A 22,253-nucleotide genomic window follows, 5' to 3' on the forward strand; every position below is an offset into this window, starting at 1 on the left:
TAACACCGTTATCCTCATTAACATAAAGAGTCACGCATTACCTAATTTATTTCTATTCCTGTGTTCTTTATTACTGTAAATTTACCTTTTTATATTGTATTATGATTTAGCCACGTTTCTGTGATGCTTATAGAGTCATAACTGTCCTTTTTAAGAGTCGACAGCAAGATCTCTTGTTTTATTCCTAAGATTCCAATACTTGTATACCCAGTTTTGAAAACTCCCATCCCTTTATACCTCAGCCCAACATGTCCGTTAGTGCTACCATCCTCCATTACAGTCATACCCCTCACTGTACCCCTTTCATTAGTTGTCATCTTGGTTTCACATGTACTGCATTCCACTGTTCCTTCTGCACCCCATCTCTGTTATTCCTACATCTAGTACTCTAAAGCTTGTGATTTGTAGCTCTCCTTGCAGTAATAATTGACGTCCACCCACATCACTCCAAATTCCTTTGCAGCAGGCAGATTGATAGGTATTTAGTTTAAGTAACGCATTACCCTCCCAAGCAGGTACTTCTTTCCCCAGAAGTCTACCTGTTGCCTGAAATATCTGAACCCCACCCATCTACGCCATCCCTCAAGATATGTATTCACAAACCTTATCCGTCTGGTGGAGACCATGATACAAGTAATAAACTGAAAATTACTAACCTGGAGTTCTTCCACCTTTAATATAATTCCTAGCCCTTGAAACTGACTTGTCAAGGCCTCAATCCACTTTTTCTGATGTTGATTTCCATGTGAACCACTACATTTAGCTGCTCAACCTTTCTTCACAAGAGTTTCTGCACCTCTTCCAGTAATTCTATTGGGAAGTGACGTACCATAGTTGGTTCTGCAGTCATGGCTGAGAGTCAGTCTCCTTAATCAGAGATGTGTACAAGTACTGATTTTCTGTTTTTCTGCTCAGTCTCCTTCGCCTTCTATAACGTGGCTCTTTCTCCTTGCCTTGGCATTGTGCCTTCCTAATTCCCCTGATTTGCATCATTGTTCACATTGTAGCAATTGAACTCAATGCACTGGGGAGCAGGAGTGTGGGGTGCAGCAGAGAGAGAAAAGAAGAAAGGGAGGCAGAAGTAGCGTTACCCTACCAAAGGTTAATCAAACACATGTGGATGGGGAGCAAGTGTTTGACTTTCCTGGTCTGACTGGCTCAGTTTTTTTTGTGTGTATTTACACTGGTCCACACTGTTTTGAATTCACAGGAATGTAATTAAATCTATAATGTCAACAAGGTGATCCTGGAAATGGTCACATGATTAAACCTCCAGGGATATGTTCAGCCAGAGTTGGCAACCCTACATATACCTATCAGAAATTTAGACCTCCAGGAATTTTCTGTACTGACTGAGTTTATGTTCCCTTCAGTGCATGGTCATCCACTTTCCTTCCTCTGCCTCACTATTTCTGTCCAGCTGTGGGTGAACACCTCGCATAATGTACACTGAGAAAGCTGTCTGCAGGCCTCCACCTGCCAAGAGTGAGGCACATATATTTCGCCACATGGACATTAAATTTTAAAATTGTTGCTGGGAAGAAAAGAGGGAAGAGAGAAAAGGAATTGCCAGGCTCCTCGCTGGAAAAATCTTTTTTGCATATTAGCAGACAGCGTTGGAACAAAGGAACCAATCCCTGCTCCCCCAATACACACAAGGTGTGCTCAGACCAGTTTGGTCACATGACTAACTGGCTGTTGTAGGAATTTGAACTTGCCACAGAGTTTTGAACCGAGAAAGAAAGCTGTTTGCTTCTGGACTGGAAAAGACCTCTCTCCAGTCTGCTCTCATCTCGTTCTCACCAGCTTTGGAATCCATTGAAGATATGTGAACCCCAAGAGAGAAAAGTCCCCTACAGTGAACAAGGTTTAAGAAGAATACTGGGCCCCAACGAAAAGCAAGGTCTACTTACAAGCAAGGACTACAGTGAGCTCGAAGCACAGTAACAAACCCCCTTCAGAGATTGCCTCAAACTTTTTCACTTTATTTTTCCTCTCTTTTCTGTCCCTATTTGCACGTGTGTATCGCATGTGCGTGCTCATGTGGGCACCTCGTGTATCAATATGTGTTAACTGAATTACAGTTTAAACCTGAGAAATCCTGGTGTGCTGGTTTCTTTGCCTTATAGTTGGAAAGCGGTGAACAAGGATTCACTAAGCGGCAGCTCAAAACACTGTTTAAAATTAAAACCCTGTTACAGTAAGACCAGGTGAAGGCTGAAAGAGACCCCGAGACACATTTCTCACCTGATCGTAACAAACCCTTCTTGTTCTGCTTTGTGTAGTGTCTCCAACTGTCACTCAAGCTCAGTAACTTTCAGCTCAAGCACCTGTTGTTGTCCTGTACATCCATATGTTTTCCGAATCTCCGACATCATGCAAGTTCCATACAACATACATTTCTACTCTTCTGCCATGGTAAATGGTTCATAAACTAAAGCAACTCAAAGTTTGCTTGAAACTGCTTTGCTTAAGTGCCAAACTCCCTGTATTCACTTAGCTGTCTTATTCTGCTGATCTCTTAAAATTTGAACATCTGTTGGTTGAACAAGCTACTTACATCCACTCAAAACAACAGTCAACATGAAAAAAACTCAATTCGGAAACATGTACTACTTTCAGATTAGCCGATATCAAAGAAAAGTCACACCTAACCAATGATGTTTTCAGTTACTAGCTAGTTTGAGAATCAAACCAGTCCATTCAGCACTTGCAAAAAATGACTATAGTTAACAATTGTTGTTTATAATTTGGCTCTTAGCCACTCACTGCAGGTCAGGCTAAGCAGTTCTTATTCAGCTGTCTTATAACTCAGTTTTTTGAACTCTACAGTCATTTAGAATCTACAGAAAACCTCTCCAGGAGCAAAAAATACCAAATCCACAACGGCTGCAGCCTCTCAATTGACCTTCCCATAAATAAATAAGCAGAATAATACATTGTGCATTGCATGGTCTTAACTCCTGTCCTTCTAAAACAGCATAGCATCCAACCTACTATAAGGAAGACCATAGAAGATCTGCTAGTTCTTACATAACATTAATTTATCAACCAGCTACAAGTTTTGCCTGCTATCATTACTGTTGAGTACGTCAACAAACTGTAGTAATGAACTGCTGTTGCCATCCATGTTGTTGAATGAGGAGCATTTGGCACCCTGCTGTTCAGAGAGGCACCAGTGTCTGGCAAATTCTTAATATTTCAGAGAGGGAGAAGAGCCAACAGAGCTATGGTTTATTTTTATCATGGTAACGTCACATGCAAGTAATGCAATGATATGTTTCAAAGTGATTTGCATAATCACTTCTTTTGCAAACAAATTTAAGCATTGTTTGGCTAACACCCAGTAATGAAGATGAGTCTTTAAGCACAGCACAAACAAATCATTCACTTGCTACAGGGCATTTCTTAAATACCTGTTCAGTTCTCTCTCCAACTTGATCCCTCGTGTCACTGTAAGAAAATTTAAGTTGTTCTCTAGTTGTTTTCCCCCCCCCCCCCCCTTTCCTCTCCTGAAGGTGGGGATTATGCTTGGTATGAGGACTGATTTTGTTTCCCAAATATATACTGTCAACTTGGTGCCTTGCCCACCAGGAGCGTAATTTCAGAATTCTACAGTCTAATAGAGACAACACTACCAGGATTTGATTTGCTTCCTTTCTCCGTGATTGTTTTAGCTTCCATTTAACTTGGCATTTAAATTTTTTTCTTCCTGGTCTATGCCTTGAGCCATTCTAAAGAGTGTGACTTTCTTTGAACTGATGCATTGCACAGCATTTTCTGCTTTCTGTCATCTCTCTTTCTCCACAAAAGACAAAACAGAATCAAGAACAGAAACATAGAGGGTGAAACCAAAGCATTGGAAAGATTTGTTTTAGATAAATATATGAGAATACATAAGGTCGTTACACAGGATGCAATCCATGCTTTCTAAACAAGGCTGGAGTGGGTACATGGAACAGACGATCACCAAAAGCTGTTGCTACTGTTTAAAAATGAATTTGATAACTATCTGATCGGAAATGTGATTGGACAGTACAGGAATTAGTATAGATTGAGATACGTAAAAATACATAGAAGTTACAACACAGAAACTGGCCATACAGTGCAACTAGCCTTACAGGCGTTTCATAGGATGAGGCAGCACATGAGGCCGTTCGGCCCATCATGCCTTTGCCAGCTCTTTGAAAGAACTAGCCATTTAGTCCCACATTCTTGCCCTTTCCCCACAGCCCTGGAAATTTTACCCATCAAGTGTTTATCCAATTTCCTTTTGAAAGTTTTTAGTGAATCTGTTTCCATCACCCTTTCAGACAATGCATTCCAGTTCATAATAAATGGCTGCAAAGAAAGGTATTCATGATCTTGCCTCTGGTTCTTTTGCCAGTTTATTCTCTGCATGACCAAATAGTTCCAATAACATTTGCCCACCTTGTTCACATATTCTTTCTTCCACTTTTGCTTGATCCACCATGAACCCCAGATCTGAATACCATAGTCTCACAACTCTCTAAAGAAGTTCCTCCTCCCTTTATTCTAAATGTCTTGCATGTAACCTTGATTCTATGGCCTCTTGCTCTCAACCCCACAGCTACTGGAAACTGTCTTCTATCTGTCCTGTCCAATTCTTTAATTATTTTAAATACTCATGATCAAATACTCTACAGAACATTGTCATTCCGGCAGCACTTCGCTAGAGGAGCAAGAGTGAAGATGCATAAATATTGCAATGATCTTTGATCTTTTGCAGATTGGGATATTATTATGCACAATCTCCTTCAGACAAATAACTAGATGGAATAGAACCTATGGCAGAAGGGATTGTGTGTTGTCTTTGAAGGAGTGAACTTAGTGGCCCAAATATAGGGTGCAGGTAACAGCTTTTCTTCCACGCTTTTTTCTGTTCTTATGTTAGCCCCACGATGATGGAAGAAATCAATGTCCATTGGTTCAATGCCAAAATAACTAAATGGGAGTAAATAATCATTTGGTAGTACAGAACTTGAGTATTTCTGAAAGTAGAGACATGTTGTCGAAGCTTTTCATCTTGCACTCATCAAGACAATCTGAAAGAATACCAATGCAAGGGAAAACAACAACTTTATACTGTATGAGAACAGAGTGCTGATTGGTTGGCAAGTGAACTCTGATTGGTAGAGGCTTTGCCATGGAGAATACACCAGTCTATGGTGATTGACAGTTAACTGCCAAGCTTTGTTTGAAATTTAAACCAGACCAACCAGTTCAGTACTAGGTCCCTTTCTTTTTGTAGTATGTATCATTGATTTGGACTTGAATGTAGGGGATTTGATTAACACGTTTGCAAACTATACAAAAATTAGCCGTGTGGTTGATAATAAAGAAAGCAAATGGAGTTCAGTCTGGAGAAATGTGAGGTAATGCATTTGGGGAAGAATAACAAGGCAAGGGAATATACATTAATGGTAGGGTACTGAGAGGTATAGAGGGACCTTGTACTGCAAGTCCACAGATCCCTGAAGGTGGCTGGACAGGTAGATTAGGTGGTCAAGAAAGAAAACCGGATACTTGCCTTTATTAGTTGAGGCATAGAGTATCAGAGCTGGGAGGTTAGGCTGGAACTGTATAAAATTAATTAGACCATGCTGGAGCACTGAATGTAGTTCTGATCACCACACTATAGGAAAGATGTGATTGCACTAGAGAGGGTGCAGAAGAGATTTACGAGGATGTTCCCCAGACTGGAGAATTATAGTTATGAGGAAAGATTGAATAGGCTAGGGTTGTTTTCTTTGAAACAGTGGAGGCTGAGGGGAGACCTAATGGAAGTGTATAAAATTATGTTCAGATAGGGCCTTCCTGTCCACTCTATGAGGGGTCCATAACCAGGGGCATATATTCAGGGTAAGAGGTGGAGGTTTACAGGGGATTCGAGGGGAAATTCTTTCAACCAGAGGATGGTGGAACTTACTGCCTGAAAAGGTGGTACAGGCAGAAACCCTCATTTAAAAAAAATATTTGGATATGCACTTGAAGTGCATAACCTACATGGCTCTGGACCAAAAGCTGGAACGTGGGATTAGGCTGGATGATTCCTTGTTGGCTGGCACGAATATAATGAACCGAATGACCTCCTTCCATGCTGTAAATTTCCATGATGCAATGATGGTAAGCTCCAGGATATTGATGGTAGAGGATTCAGTGACGGTAAAGCCGTTGAATATCAAGGGGTGATGGTTAGATTCTCTCTTGTTGAAGATGTTCATTGTCTGTCACTTAAGCGACAAGTAACATTTGTGCCACACATCAGCCCAAGCTTGAATGTTGTCCAGGTCTTGCTGCATGTGGGCATGGACTGTCTCATTATCTGCAAAGTTGTTAATGGAACTGAACAATGTGCTATTATCAGCAAACATCTCCATTTCTGACCTTATATTGGAGGGAGGTCATTGATGAAGCAGTTGAAGATGGTTCGGCCTAGGACACTACCCTGAGGATTGCAGGCAGCGATATCCTGGTGCTAAGAATGATTGGCATCCAACAACCACAACCATCTTACTTTGTGTTGGGTATTACTCCAACTAATGAAGTTATCCCCTGATTTCATTCAATTTTGCTCGGTGTCCTTGATGCCACTCTTGGTCAAAAGCTGCCTTGGGGCAGACACTTTCACCTCACCTCTGGAATTCAGCTCTTTTGTCCTTGTTTGGACCAAGACTGTAATGAGGTCTGGAGCTGCGTGGCCCTAGCAGAGCCCAAACGAGCCATCAGTGAGCAGGTTATTGCTAAGTAAAAGTGCTGCTTGATAACACTGTCAATCATTTTGCGAATGGTTGAGAGTAGGCTGATGGTGCGATAATTGGCCAGATTAGATTTGTCCTGCTTTTTGTGGACAGTACATACCTGGGCAATTTTCCACATTGTTGGATAGATGTCCGTCTTGTAGCTGTACTAGAACAGGTTGGCTAGGGGTGTGGCTAGTTCTGCAGCACAAGTCTTCAGTACTACAGCCAGGATGTTGTCAGGGTCTATAGCCTTTGCTGTATCCAATGCTTTCAGCCATTGATATCAGGTGGAGTGAATCAAATTGGTTGAAGACTGGCATCTATTATGCTGGTACCTCCATGAAGAGGCTGAGGTGGATCATCCACTGAGCACTTCTGGCTGAAGATGGTTGAAAATGCTTCAGCCTTGTCTTCTGCACTGATGTGCTGGGCTCATTTGTGGATTGGGATGTTTGGGGAGCCTCCTCCTGCTTAGTCGTGTATTTGTCCACCACCATTCACGACTGATGTGGCAGGACTGCAAAGCTTTGATCTGATCTGTTGGTTGTGGCTTTGCTTAATGTTGTATATAGTATGCTGCTTCTTCTGTTTGGCATGCATGTAGTCCAGTGTTGTAGCTTCAACAGGTTGGTACCTCATTTTTAGGTATATCTGGTGCTGCTCCTAGCATGTTCTCCTACACTTCTCATTGTACCAGGGTTGGTCCCCTGGCTTGTTGGTAATTGTAGAGTGGGAGATATGCTGGACCATGATGTTACAGATTGTGATTGAATACAGTTCTGCTGCTGCTGATGGCCCACAGCACCTCATGAATACCCAGTTTGGAACTACTAGATCTGTTTTGAAGCTATCCTGTTTTGTAGTGGTAGTGCCACATAACACGATAGAGGGTGTGCTCAGTGTGAGGACAGGAAGTATTCTCCACAATGACTATGTGATAGTCACTCCTACCAATGCTGCCACATACAGATACATCATCTTCTCTTGTCCCATCTTATCTCTGCACCCAGCCCTATTATTTTAAACATACAAAACAGGTGTAACACACATCAATTTCTACCCTGCAACCAGAAGGCATAAATTTAAGATAATCACAAAAAGGAGAGGTTGTGTAATTTTTTAATTCAGGGGATTGTAAGGACATGGGAGTGGGGAAGCAGAAACTTTTAAATAGCTTTTAAAAGGAAAGTACATAAATATCTGATAAAGAAAATGTATAAGAGTATGGAAAAGGGGTAGAACAATAGGTTGAAATGGATAGCTCTGAAAACTGTCATAGGCATGAAATTCCCCTTTTTGTACTGTTAAATTCTATGATTCTATCCTGTTAGAATTTTAATGTAAATTTATTATTGAGTGAAGTTGGGAATAATCAGGCCTGTAATTGTGTAGTGTTGTGTTGAACTTTCTGTGAAATGTTTTAATTTTACCCGAAATACACAATAGTGAATGGTTTTGATCTGCAAAGTTGCCTCCCACTGACTTTCATCTTCCCCACTTTTTTCTTTTCTTTTGCTGTTAGGTTGTTTGATGTATGCACCGTGTCTCGAACAGACCGAGAAACTAAATTGACTCTTGTTTTCGAACATGTCGATCAAGATTTGACTACCTATTTGGAGAAAGCCCCAGAGCCAGGAGTGCCCCCAGAAACAATTAAGGTATAAAGAATGATTTTTAATACAGTAGTTTCTATTTTAGATCATTCAAAACAAACACTATCTGAAAAGTGGGCAGAAAGATATGAAACATTTATTCTACTCACATTGCTAAGATTTTACTTGATTTTATTATGTGAAGTTCTTCTACATCAAGGGGGCCATTTTGACTTTGGCCGATAGTGAATAGCGGGCAATAATGCATCATCTACCTCACAAAATCACAGAATTGTTACAGCGCAGAAGGAGGCCATTCGGCCCATTGTGTCTTCACTGGCTCTCCAAATGAGCAATTCACTTAGTGCCATTCCCCTGCCTTCTCCCCATAACCCTGCACATTCTTCCTTTTCAGAAAACAGTCCAATTCCCTTTGGAATGCTTCAATTGAACCTGCCTGCAGCACATTCTCTGGCAGTGCATTCCAGACCTTAACCACTCGCTGCATGAAAAAGGATTTCCTCATGTCGCTTTTGCGTCTTTTACCAATTACTTTAAATCTGTGCTCTCTTGTTCTCGATCCTTTCACAAGTGGAACAGTTTCTCCCTATCTGTCAAAGACCTCTCATGATATTGAATACCTCTATCAAATCTCCTCGCAGCCTTCTTTTCTCCAAGGAAAACAGTGCTAACTTCATAGCTGAAGTTCCTCATCCCTAGAACCATTCTCCTGAATCTTTTCTGCACTCTCTCCCATGCCCTCAAATCCTTCCTAAAGTGCGACACCCAGAACTGGATACAGTACTCCAGCTGAGGACTACCTAGTGCCTTATACAAGTTCAACATAACCTCCTTGCTTTTGTACTCTATGCCCCTATTAATAAAACTCAGGATACTGTATGCTTTATTAACTGCTCTCGCAACCTTTCCTGCCACCTTCAATGACTTATGCCCATATATACCCAGGTCCCTCTGCTCCTACACTCCCTTTAGAATTGCACCCTTTATTTTATATTGTTTCTCCATGTTCTTCCTATCAAAGTAAATCATATTTCTCTGCACTGAACTTCATCTGCCACGTCCCCCCATTCCACAAACTTGCTCTTGTCCTTTTGAAGTTCTGCACTATCCTTCTCACAGTTCACAATGCTTCCAGGTTTGGTATCATCTACATACTTTGAAATTGTGCTCTGTGCACCAAAGTCTAGGTCATTAATATTTATCAGGAAAAGCACGGATCCCAACACTGACCCCTGGGGAACTCCATGACAAACCTTCCTCCAGCCCAAAAAACATCCATTAACCACTACTCTTTGTTTCCTGTCACTCATCCAATTCCGTATCTATGTTGCTACCGTTCCTTTTATTCCATGGGCTATAAGAAGTCTGTTGTGTGGCACTGTATCAAATTTCTTTTGTATTTCCATGTACAACTGCATTACTCTGATCAACCCTCTCTGTCACCTCTTTTTTAAAAAAAACTCCCGCATGTTAGTTAAACATGATTGTCCCTTAAGAAATCCATGCTAGCTTTCTTTAATTAACCAGCTTTTGTCCACGTGACTTTTAATTTTGTCCCAAATTATTCTCAGTGGTAGGGAACTACTAGAAAGGTTAAACTGACTGGCCTGTAGTTGCTGGGCTTATCTTTACACCCTTTTTTGAACAAGGGTTTAACATTTGCAGTTCTCCAGTCCTCTGGCACCACCCCCAAGTCTAAGGAAGACTGAAAAATTATGGCCAGTGCCTCCACAATTTCCACTGTCACTTCCCTCAGTATCCTTGGATATATCTCATCCAATCCTGGTGCCTTATCAAATTTAAGTATAGCTGGCTCATTCAATACCTCCTCCTTATCAATTTTAAACCCTTCTAGTTTCTGAATTAGCTCCTCTTTGACAATTGCCTGTGCTGCATTTTCTTCCTTGGTAAAAACCGATGCAAAGTATTCATTTAATACGTCCGTTATGTCCTCTGCCTCGATGTGTAAATCCTCTTTTTGGTCCTTAATTGACCCCATTCCTCCTTTGATCATTTTTTTATTGTTTGTGTCTGTGGAAGACTTTGGGATTCCCTTTTATGTTAGCTGCCAGTCTCTTATCATACTGTCTATTTGCTGCTCTTATATGCTTTTTCACTTCCCCTCTGACCCTTCAATATTCAGCCTGGTTCTCAATAGACATTTGTTATGCATTTCTTTACAACAGAAATGAAAATCAGGACAGAAATATAATGGGTGCATGACCTGATATTGTCTATTTCACACTGTTGCTCGAATTCAAAATTAGCCCCAAGAACTAAAGGGGATGTAATTTTTTAAGTACAAAGTGTGCATATATAGATTAATTGTGGCATTGCATACATTGAGTTGAAGGATGTGCTGTTATGTAATAAAAAGGTGTTCAGGCCATGTAGGAGATAATATCCTGCTCTTTCCTTCATCCTCTCCCATCCCCTCCATGTTTCTTCTATCTCCATCTGTATATATCCTTCTATCTCCTCATTCCCTTATTCCTCTTCCTCCTGCGCCCCCCCCACCTCCCCCAGTTGTCCCCTGAAAACCCATATACATGTATGAATCTCCCATGGGGTCATAGGATACACTGCGGAGCAATGGGAGCATTATAACATGTCTCAGTGTTTAATTCTGCTGATAAAGTGTATGTATGCAACATGCTTGTGTCCCTTTGTGAGCTCACTCACAAGCTAATTGCTCTTTGGCAGATTTTCAGGTCAATTAGTGACTTCTTTCATTTCTTTTAAGAATAGTTCCTTACCTTTAAGAAGCTTTTTCTGTTGTTGAGAAACTTTCACTCCTGGCTATAAAATGATAGATTTTTTTTTTATATAGTTATTTTTTAAAACTTGCATGTGTGATGATGTGGTATCTAAAGTGGGATAGAAGCGTCTTAAAACTTTCAAAAGATAAAGGTTGAAAAAAAAGTAACTGCATCGCTTGGTTCTTTTTTGGTGTTGATTTGGCTCTGGTCACCCATGTAAGAAAGGTATAGGGCTGGATTTTGTTCTCCCCAGGCATCGTGTTCCGTGGCGGGGGGGCCTGAAGCTGGCTCCTGATGCGGCTCTCTTTGGACCTCGACGCCGGGGGGCCTGGCCCAATCCTCCCAGTAGCGGTGAGGCTCCGTGGTGGCCCCCCTCCCCCCGCCACTAGGCAACAGGACCCCAGTTAACATATTCAAATTAATAAAATGAATACATTTAAATAGACTTACCTGCAACCTTGAGAGCTCGCCGTGATCTTCGGTACAGTGGCTAGCACTCCCGTGCCTTCATATCCCTGTCTGGGGAAACGCAGCGCCACACTGGTGGGGAGGGAGGAAGAGGTAAGTTTGTCAGTGCGGGAGGGAGGGGGGAATGGGGTCAAATAAATGTAATGGGTGTAGGGGGTGGTGGGAAGGGTTGAACCTTAAACTTTGTGCAGTTTGGGGGTGGGAAGGTCAGATGTAAAAGATAAGTGTTTTGGGGGGGTGGAGAGGGAAGAGCATTTAGTTAATGTAATTGTTATCGGGGGGTGGGAAAGGGGCATTATGAATTTATTTATTTAATTTCGGAGGTTACTTCTTCAAAAATGTAATTGTGCCGGCAGGGCTGGCTGCCCTTTAAAATTGGCGCCTGTGCATAGGCAGCTGACACAATTGCTGGCGACGGACAGCCCGCCCCTTCCACGTCATTGTTGGGGGGGGGAATGGCGGGGGTGGGTGGTGCCTTAAATGAGCTGCCGCGTGGGTTATTGCGGTAGCTCTTTGGCGGCAGCCTGAGTGGGCGGGCAGCCATTTTCTGAGATTGGCACCAAGATCGGAGGCGGGCTGTTAAAGCCCAGCCCCCGGATTCTACTCAAGCTGGGCAAAGAAATGCTTGCTCCTTTATCAGTTTAAGTAAACCAATTCCGGTTAGTTTAGGCTCAAGTGAAACTAGTTAAACAAATGGCTGCTCACCTAGGCTCTGATCTGACTGCGTAAATGAATCCTTCTTCACTTAAGGAGAACTTGCGTGGAGAGAGCATCATTCACGACCTCAGAATTTCCCAAAGCAGTTAGATACTTTGAAATCTAGTCACTAGTGTAACGCAGCAAATGCAATATGCTTCGGGAGTGACGATTAGAGCTTTTCTTCGTTGGGGTGCCCAAAACTATAGGCAGTACTCTTGCTGTTTCCTGACTAAGGTCTTGTATAAATTCAATACTACATCCTTGTTCTCTGGTCATGTCCATCTACTTTGTCATTTTTAACGCCTGTGTATCTGCAACTTTAAATTCTTCCGCTTCATTTAAAAGCTTGTCATTTAAATTCCAGTCATTTGTGCAATTTCAAGTCCAAATTGGATTGGTATTGGAATCCTCTTGTCCCAGTGATAATTACATAAAATCTAAGGCACAGAAACAGGCCATTTGGCCCAATGGTCTAAGTTGGTGTTTGTTTATAAAGAACTTTGGAAGTAAGAGTAAGGCAAGGAAACACATTTTAAATGTTTTTACTCCACAGGGCCTCCTACCACTCTAATTACATCTTCCCACCCTGCCCGCTATCCCTCTATTTCTTTCTCACTCATGTATGCATCAAACACCCCTTAAATCTGTTAATGCCATCTGCTTCAACTACTCTCTGACAATAACTTCCACCTTCTCACCACTATCTCCGTGACTCCTCCTTTTTTTATCTGTTCGTGTTTGTCTTATATCTTTACCGCCTTGTTCTGGACTCACCCACAAGTCTTAACAGTTTGTCCATATCCATCGTATCAAACCCCTTTATAATTTTAAAGGCCTCTATCAGATCTTTGTCTTCTCTTTTCCAGAGAAAAGAGGCCCAGCCTACTTGATATTTCCTGAGAATTGCACTCCTTTTATAGAAACATAGAAAAATAGGAGCAGGAGTAGGCCATTCGGCCCTTCGAGCCTGCTCCGCTATTCAATACGATCATGGCTGATCATCCAAACTCAGTAACCTGTTCCCGCTTTCTCCCCGTATCCCTTGATCCCATTAGCCCTAAGAACTTTATCTAACTCTTTCTTGAATATATTTAATGATTTGGCCCCAACTGCTTTCAGTGGTAGAGAATTCCACAGGTTTACCACTCTCTGGGTGAAGAAATCTCCTCCTCATCTGAGTCCTAAATGGCTTACCCCTTATCCTTAGACTATGACCCCTGGTCCTGGAGTCCCCCGCCATGGGGAACATCCTTCCTGCATCTAGTCTGTCCAGTCCTGTTAGAATTTTGTAGGTTTCTATGAGATCCCCTGTCATTCTTCTAAACTCTAGCGAATACAAGCCTAATCGACCCAATCTCTCTTCATATGTCAGTCCTGCCATGCCAGGAATCAGTCTGGTGAACCTTCGCTGCACTCTCTCCATAGCAAGAACATCCTTCCTCAGATAAGGAGACCAAAACTGCACACAATATTCCAGGTATGGCCTCACCAAGGCCTTGTATAATTGCAGCAAGACATCCTTGCTCCTGTACTCGAATCCACTCACTATGAATACCAACACACCATTTGCCTTCTTAACTGCCTGCTGCATCTGCATGCTTACTTTCAGCGACTGGTGCACAAGGACACCCAGGTCTCGCTGCACCTCCCCCTTTCCCAATCTTTCGCTGTTCAGATAATCTGCCTTTCTGTTTTTGCACCAAAGTGGATAACCTCACCTTTATCCACATTATACTGCATCTACCATGTATGTGCCCACTCATTCAACCTGTACAAATCACACTGGAGCTTCTCTGCATCCTCCCCACAGCTCACACTTCCACCCAGCTTTGTGTCATCTGTAAACTTGGATATATTACATTTAATTCCCTCATCTATATTATTAATATATGTTATGAATAGCTGGGGTCCAAGCACTGATCCCTGTGGTACCCCACTATGGAGGCCTGCGACCCGACCCGAACCCGACCAGATGTGTCGGGGTCGGGTCGGGCCCATCTTCCGGGGCCGGATTTCAGGCTTGGGTCGGGCCGAATCCAGGTCGAGTCGGGTCGGGCCGGACACACACGGTAAGTGCTCTGCTGGTAAGTATTAAAAATAAAAAACTTACCTGAGCTGGGAGTCCGGAACGAAACTGAGTTTGCGCAGTGAGTGAGTGACGTCACTATGATGTCATCACCCATGCGCTGCAGCTTCATGGAGCTTCCCAGTCGGAAGGTAAGTAAAGGGATGGTCAGGTTGGGTTGAGTAGTGGCGGGGTCGGGTCGGGCTCGGGTCCGTTGTGGTTCATTTGGGTTCGGGTCGGGTTCTTTTTCCCAACCTAAAGCAGGCCTGTACCCCACTAGTCACTGCCTGCCACTCAGAAAAAGACCCGTTTATTCCTACTCTTTTTTGTTTTCTGTCCGTCAACCAGTTCTCTATCCATGTCAGTACCTTACCCCCAATCCCATATACTTTAATCTTTACGCTAATCTCTTATATGGGACCTTATCGAAAGCCTTCTGAAAGTAACTGGTCTATCATTCCCTGTTTTCTCTCTACCTCCTTTTTTAAATAATGGGGTTACATTAGCTACCCTCCAATCTGTTGGAACTGTTCGAGTCTATAGAATTTTGAAAAATGACCAGCAATGCATCTACTACATCTCGGGCCACTTCCTTTAAGTACTCTGGGATGTAGATTATCAGGCCCTAGGGAGTTATCGGCCTTCAATCCCATCAATTTTCCGAACACCATTTCCCTGTTCCGAAGAAGGGTCACTGACCCGAAACGTTAACTCTGCTTCTCTTTTCACAGATGCTGCCAGACCTGCTGAGCGGTTCCAGCATTTCTTGTTTTTATTCCCTACTAATACTGATTTCATACAGTTCCTCCTGCTCACTAGACCCTATGTTCCCCAACATTTCTGGGAGGTAATTTGTGTCCTCCTTAGTGAAGACAGAACCAAAGCATGTATTTAATTGGTCTGCCATTTCTTTGTTCCCCATTATAAATTCCCCCGTTTCTGACAGTAAGGGGCCCAATTTGTCTTCACTAATCTTTTTCTCTTCGCGTATCTATAGATGGTTTTACAGTCAGTTTTTATGTTCTCTGCAAGCTCATTCTGGTAATATGCTTGTAAATCTTCTCTGCACTTTCTTCAGTATCTTTTTTGTGGTGTGGCGACCAGAATTACACACACTACTCCATGTGATCTAAGCAAGGTTCTATATAATTTTAACATTACTCCCTTCTTTTATATTCTATTAATCTAGAAATGAACCCCACTACTTTGTTTGCACTCTTTATGACCCTATCAGTTTGTGTTGCTACTTTTAGCGATTTATGTATCTGTGTACCCAGATCTCCTTGTTCCTCTACCCATTTAGTTTCTTACCTTCTGAGGAAAAAAGGGCATCCTTATGGCTCCTAAAAAATATACCACCTCACACTTCGCTATATTGCATTTCATTAGCCTTTTATCTGCTGACTCTGCAAACCTATTTATGGTGAACTGCTCCACATTATTAGCTATTTGGTATCACTGCAGATTTTGACACCATATTACCTTTGCCCGGTTCATTTTAACATTAGAGAAAGTCTGCTCTTGGTCAAAACAGTTATATAGTTAATGATTCAGTTACCTAGTAACCAATAATTCACAAGGTTTTACTTACAGAAACTCAATATGTACACTTGATGGATATTGTTACGACCAGGTGAGAAAGAGGTCTCGAGTTCCCTTTCAGCCTTCACCTGGTCTTACTGTAAGAGGGTTTTATTTTTAAACACACTGGGCTGAATTTTATTGGGGCGCTGCTGTCTGTAGAGTCCTAGAGCATGCATTCAGGTGCAGCAAGCAGTTAGGAAGGCAGATGGTATGTTGGTCTTCATTGCAAGAGGATTTAAGTACAGGAGCAAGGATGTCTTACTGCAGTTATACAGGGCCTTGGTGAGACCACATCTGGAGTATTGTGTGCAGTTTTGGTCTCCTTATCTGAGGAAGGATGTTCTTGCCATGGAGGGAGTGCAAAGAAGATTTACTAGGCTGATTCCTGGGATGGCAGGATTTACATATGAGGAGAGATTGGGTCGACTAGGCCTATATTCACTAGAGTTTAGAAGAATGAGAGGGGATCTCATGGAAACCTATAAATTTCTAACAGGACTAGACAGACTAGATGCAGGGAGGATGTTCCCGATGGCTGGGGAGTCCAGAACCAGGGGTCACAATCTCAGGATACGGGGTATGCCTTTTAGAACTGAGCTGAGGAGAAATTTCTTCACTCAGAGAGTGGTGAACCTGTGGAATTCTCTACCGCAAAAGGCAGTGGAGGCCAAGTCATTAAATATATTCAAGAAGGAGATAGAAAGATTTCTTAATGCCAAAGGGATCAAGAGATATGGGGAGAAAGCTGGAACAGGGTACTGAATTAGACGATCAGCCATGATCATTTTTGAATGGCGGAGCAGGCCCGAAGGGCCGAATGGCCAACTACTGCTCCTATTTTCTATGTTTCCTTTTGTAGGTAGTTCTTGCTTTTTGTTGGGGCCCATTATTCTTCTTAAACCTTGTTCACTGTAGGAGGTTTTTCTCTTTTGGGGTTCATGTGTCTTTGGTGGGGTTTTGGAGTTCCGCGAGAAAGAGATGGGAGCAGACAGGGCAGGAGAAGAGGTCTTTTCAATCCAGGAGCAAAGAGCTTTCTCTGCCAGTTCAAACACTGTCTCTACAATTTAAAACTACCCAAGTTGGCCAGCAGGCTGGTCACGTGACCAACTGGTATAACCACTTCTGGCTTTGTGTATTGTATTGGAGCAGGGGATAGCTCCTATGTTCCAAGCAGTATCTATTAATATGCAGAAATGTCTTTCTACCCAGAGGCCTGGCAACTCCTTGTAACAGGCCTTCTCTTCTTCCCAGCAACAATTTGAAATTTAATGTCCATGTGGAAAAATTAATATGCCTCATTCTTGGCAGGTGGGGGCCTGCCTGACAGATATTCATACCATAAGTTCAGGTAAGTCTAAACTTAGGTTGGTCGCCAGGTTTCCCAGATATCACTGAGTTGCTGAGCACCTTTAGTCTTCAAATTACTGATACAATTAATTAATTACCAGGGAAACTGTTTGTCACAACTGACTCGAAGACTATAACAAAAGCAAAATACTGCGGATGCTGGAAATCTGAAATAAAAACAGAAAATGCTGGAAATACTCAGCAGGCCTGGCAGCATCTGTGGAGAGAGAATTTTAATGTTTCAGTTCGATGACCTTTCAGCAACTGGAAAGGTTAGAGATATACTAGAGTTTAAGCAAGTATAAAGGTTAGGAATAAAAGCAAAATACTGCGGATGCTGGAAATCTGAAATAAAAACAAGAAATGCTGGAACCACTCAGCAGGTCTGGCAGAATCTGTGAAAAGAGAAGCAGAGTTAACGTTTCAGGTCAGTGACCCTTCTTCGGAACTGACAAATATTAGAAAAGTCACAGATTATAAGCAAGTGAGGTGGGGGTGGGGAAGAGATAACAAAGGAGGTCTAGATTGGACCAGGCCACATAGCTGACCAAAAGGTCACGGAGCAAAGGCAAACAATATGTTAATGGTGTGTTGAAAGACAAAGCTTTAGTACAGATTAGGTGTTAATACACTGAATATTGAACAGCAGCAAGTGCAAACCTGAAAAAAAACAGTGGGTAAGCAAACTGAACAAACTAAGATGAAATGAAATAAATGCAAAAAAAAGATGGTAAAAAATGTAAAAACAGAATGTTAAAAAAAAGGAAGAAAAAATAACTAAAAATGAAAGTAAGATGGGGGGCTGTCATGCTCTGAAATGATTGAACTCAATGTTCAGTCCGGCAGGCTGTAGTGTGCCTAATCGGTAAATGAGATGCTGTTCCTCGAGCTTACGTTGATGTTCACTGGAGCACTGCAGCAAACCCAGGACAGAGATGTGAGCATGAGAGCAAGGGGGAGTGTTGAAATGGCAAGCAACCGGAAGCTCAGGGTCCTGCTTGTGGACTGAGCGGAGATGTTCCGCAAAGCGGTCACCCAGTCTGCGCTTGGTCTCCCCAATGTAGAGGAGACCACACTGTTCCGCAAGCAGGACCCTGAGCTTCCGGTTGCTTGCCATTTCAACACTCGCCCCCCCCCCCCTGCTCTCATGCTCACATCTCTGTCCTGGGATTGCTGCAGTGTTCCAGTGAACATCAACGTAAGCTCGAGGAACAGCATCTCATTTACCGATTAGGCACACTACAGCCTGCCGGACTGAACATTGAGTTCAATCATTTCAGAGCATGACAGCCCCCCATTTTACTTTCATTTTTAGTTATTTTTTCTTTTTTTTTTACATTCTTTTTTACATTTTTTACCATCTTTTTTTTGCATTTATTTCATTTCAGCTTAGTTTGTTCAGTTTGCTTACCCACTGTTTTTTTTCAGGTTTGCACTTGCTGCCGTTCAATATTCAGTGTATTAACACCTAATCTGTACTAAAGCTTTGTCTTTCAACACACCATTAACATATTGTTTGCCTTTGCTCCATGACCTTTTGGTCAGCTATGTGGCCTGGTCCAATCTAGACCTCCTTTATTATCTCTTCCCCACCCCCACCTCACTTGCTTATAACCTGTGACTTTTCTAATATTTGTCAGTTCCGAAGAAGGGTCACTGACCCGAAACGTTAACTCTGCTTCTCTTTTCACAGATGCTGCCAGACCTGCTGAGTGGTTCCAGCATTTCTTGTTTTTATAAAGGTTAGGAAGATTGGGGTGGGGGGAGGAAGGAACAAAAGGGAAGGTCTGTGATTATGGTGGAAGAAGGGAGAGATATAATTTAATTATTGATTTAATGACAAAAGGGATGGTGCAAGGCAAAAGGAGATGGTAATGAGACAATCGAAGAAACAAAAGTTGGTTTTGAGGAGCTGAAAATTACAAAAGCAGAATCAATCCCAGCAACTGTTACCCAAAAAAAATGGGAGCAGTGGTTATGATCTGAAATTGTTGAAAGAGAGATAGAGGAGCAAGTCTTCAGGGAAATCATAGAGATGTTTAAGAGCAATAGAGAGGTGTTATTGGAGGACTTAAATTATTCAAATATTGATTGATTGGGATAATGTTAGAGTAAAAGGAAAGGAGAGGGAAGAATTTCTGAAATGTTTTCAGGAGAACCTCCTCGATCAATATGTTTGCAGTCCAACTAGGAAGGAGGCATTGTTGGATCTGATGCTGGATAATGGGAAGGGGCAAGTGGACCAGTTTCCTGTGGGAAAACACTTGGGTAAGACTGATTATCGTATTGTAAGGCTTAGATTAATAATGGATAAGCACAAGGAACAATGTTAAGTAGAATTTCTAAATTGGAAGAGGACTAACTTCAATGGGATGGTAGGGGATCTAGTCAGGGTAAAATGGAACCAAAGCTTGACAGGAACAATGGGTGATTTTTAAGGACGAGACATTTCAGGTACTGGCTAGCTATGTTCCAAAAAGAGGGAAAGTCAGGGGAACCAAAGCCAGGGCTCCTTCGATGATGAGGGAGATAGAGAATATGATGGAAAAAAAAGAGGGTATATGATGCATGTCAAGCGAGAACCAGGCCAAATACAATAAGTTGAGTGGGGAAATGAAGAGGAAAACAAGACTAGCAAAGAGAAAATATGAGAATAGAATGACAGTTAACATAAAAAGGAACCAAAAAATCTTCTACCAGCATGTAAATAGTAAGCAGGTAGTAAGAGGGGAACACCGCTACTTACCATTTCCAGTTTGAAAAACAATAATTTACCACGACTCGCTGTTTTCGATCCTTAAGCCAAAGGGGTGGGGCCTATTAGGGACAAACAAGGTAATATATACTTAGAGGCGCAGGGCAAGGCTAGAATACTTAGTGAGTACTTGTATCGGATTTTACCAAGGAAGAGGATGCTAACTAAATATCGGTAGAAGCGGAGATGGTAGACATAATGGATGGAGTGAAAATTGATAGGCAGTATGGACTGAAAAGGCTGGCTCTGCTTGGAGTGGATGAGTCACCTGGTCTGGATGGCTTGTATCCCAGGTTGCTAAGGGAAGTGGCAGTGGAGATAGCAGTTGGGCTTGCCATGATCTTTCAATTTTCTCTAGATACGGGGGAGGTGCCAGAGGATTGGAAATTGGCAGATGTGCCACCCTTGTTCAAGAAAGGGTGTAAGGACATTCCTAGTAACTACAGGCAGGTCAGTTTAACGTCAGTGCTAGGTAAGGTTTTGGAAACAATAATCAGGGAAAGAATTAATAGGCACTTGGAGGGGTTTCTGTTAATTAAGGAGAGCCAGCATGGATTTATAAAAGGCAGATTGTGTTTGACTAACCTAACTGAATTTTTTGATGAAGTAACAGAGGTTGATGAGGGGAATGCAGTGGATGTTGTCCATATGGATTTTAAGAAAGCATTTGACAAAGTACGATACAAAAGGCTGGTTAACAAAATTGAAGCTCATGGAATAGGAGGGTCAGTGTCAACTTGGAGAAAAAATTGGCTTCAGGACCGAAAACAGCGAGTCGTGGTAAATTATTGTTTTTCAAACTGGAAATGGTAAGTAGCGGTGTTCCCCAAGGGTCAGTGCTAGGACCACTGCATATAAATTACTTAAGTATTGGAATAAAGAGTAAAATTTCAAAATTTGCCGATGATACCAAATTTGGAAGTGTGGCAGACAGTGAGGATGATTCTAATTGACTACAACAGGACATAGATAGGCTAGCAGAATGGGCAGACAAGTGGCAGATGGAATATAATAGAGAAGTGAGAGGTTATGTATTTTGGCAGGAGGGATAGGGAGGCAGTCCAGACAGTTCGAAAGAGTGTGCAGGGACAAAGGGACCTGGGGGTTCTCATGCATTGATTAGGGGTTGGCAACTGCTCTGGAGCCGCAGATTGCTCCTTAACATCTCATTTGTGGCTCCCAACCTTTATTGGCTGGTTCTCATTTTCATGAAGTCTAGAAATATAGAGAGACAGTCAACTAAAAGAACTAGAAAGTTACACAGTTTTCCTGTGGGAATCAAAGGTTAATAATTATGATAAATTTCAGTTTCAAATTATTTTTTAAATGAAAAATGGCATTGTGGAGTCAGAGGAGCCAGTCTACCCTAACCGAGGCCGCTCCTGGGTGTCAGCCTGCCAGCTCTCCCTCTGTAGCCCTTGTCCTCGCTCACAGCTGTACCCCCAGGACGCCAGCACAGCACCCACTGACTGGAGTCCACCACCAAGATCCTTGATCCGATATCCAGAGCGGTTTGTTGCTATGGCAATGGTGCTTAGTGTCGGCACAGTGCATGCGCAGCGCCTTTCTGTACTGTATGAAATGATGGCCAAAATTTTATGCCACCTCAGCGAGCCGGTAGGGGGTGCGTAAGATTGAGCGGAAGGCTCCAGGAGGCCTTTACGACCTGCTGCCGCCTCCGCCCCGCTTTACGTTGGATGAGGGGGATCGAAAAACGGGCCGCCCGCTCCAGGCCAATCAAGGCCCTTAAATGGCCACTTAACAGCCAATTAAGAGCCTTCACCCACCTCCACGGGAATTTTACCTTGGCAAGCGGGCGTCCTGGAGCTGGGAAAGGGCGTCCGTGAGAGCTGTTGGCCTCTCCTCGCCCCGGGGGCGGGGGGGTTCCTGACAATGGGGCACAGGGTGCCCGATTAAGGGCTGTCCCCACTTCCCCAACCACCCCCAGGAAGCCAAAACAACCCCCCCCTCCCCCAATGACCACCCTTGCTACACCAGGGCCCGACCAATTTACCCTGGCGAGGCAACCCAAACTTACCTGCAGTCCTGGCTTCATGTCCTTGGCTGGGCGGCAGTCCCAGCAGTGGCCACGGCTCCCGGTGGCGCTGCTGGGACTAAGAGCTGCCAGCCCGATGATTGATTGGCCAGCAGCTCAGTGAGGCGGGACTTCCTCCCTCAAGCGGGTGGCAGTCCTGCCTC

At 42.9% G+C, this 22,253-nt stretch overlaps 1 protein-coding gene across 8 annotated transcripts in view; it reads left to right on the top strand.

Annotated features, from left to right (window-relative positions):
* The window catches only part of cdk6 (cyclin dependent kinase 6), a 378,044-nt gene that overhangs the window by 52,332 nt on the left and 303,459 nt on the right, over positions 1 to 22,253 (top strand). For all 8 annotated transcript variants that reach the window (XM_068008695.1, XM_068008668.1, XM_068008687.1 and 5 more), the window contains exon 3: positions 8,287 to 8,422. In XM_068008695.1, coding sequence (XP_067864796.1) covers positions 8,287 to 8,422 — 136 coding nt within the window. The remainder of the gene's footprint in view (positions 1 to 8,286; positions 8,423 to 22,253) is intronic.

This window comes from Heterodontus francisci, chromosome 2 (genome assembly GCF_036365525.1).
Source record: "Heterodontus francisci isolate sHetFra1 chromosome 2, sHetFra1.hap1, whole genome shotgun sequence".
Classification (NCBI taxonomy): domain Eukaryota; kingdom Metazoa; phylum Chordata; class Chondrichthyes; order Heterodontiformes; family Heterodontidae; genus Heterodontus; species Heterodontus francisci.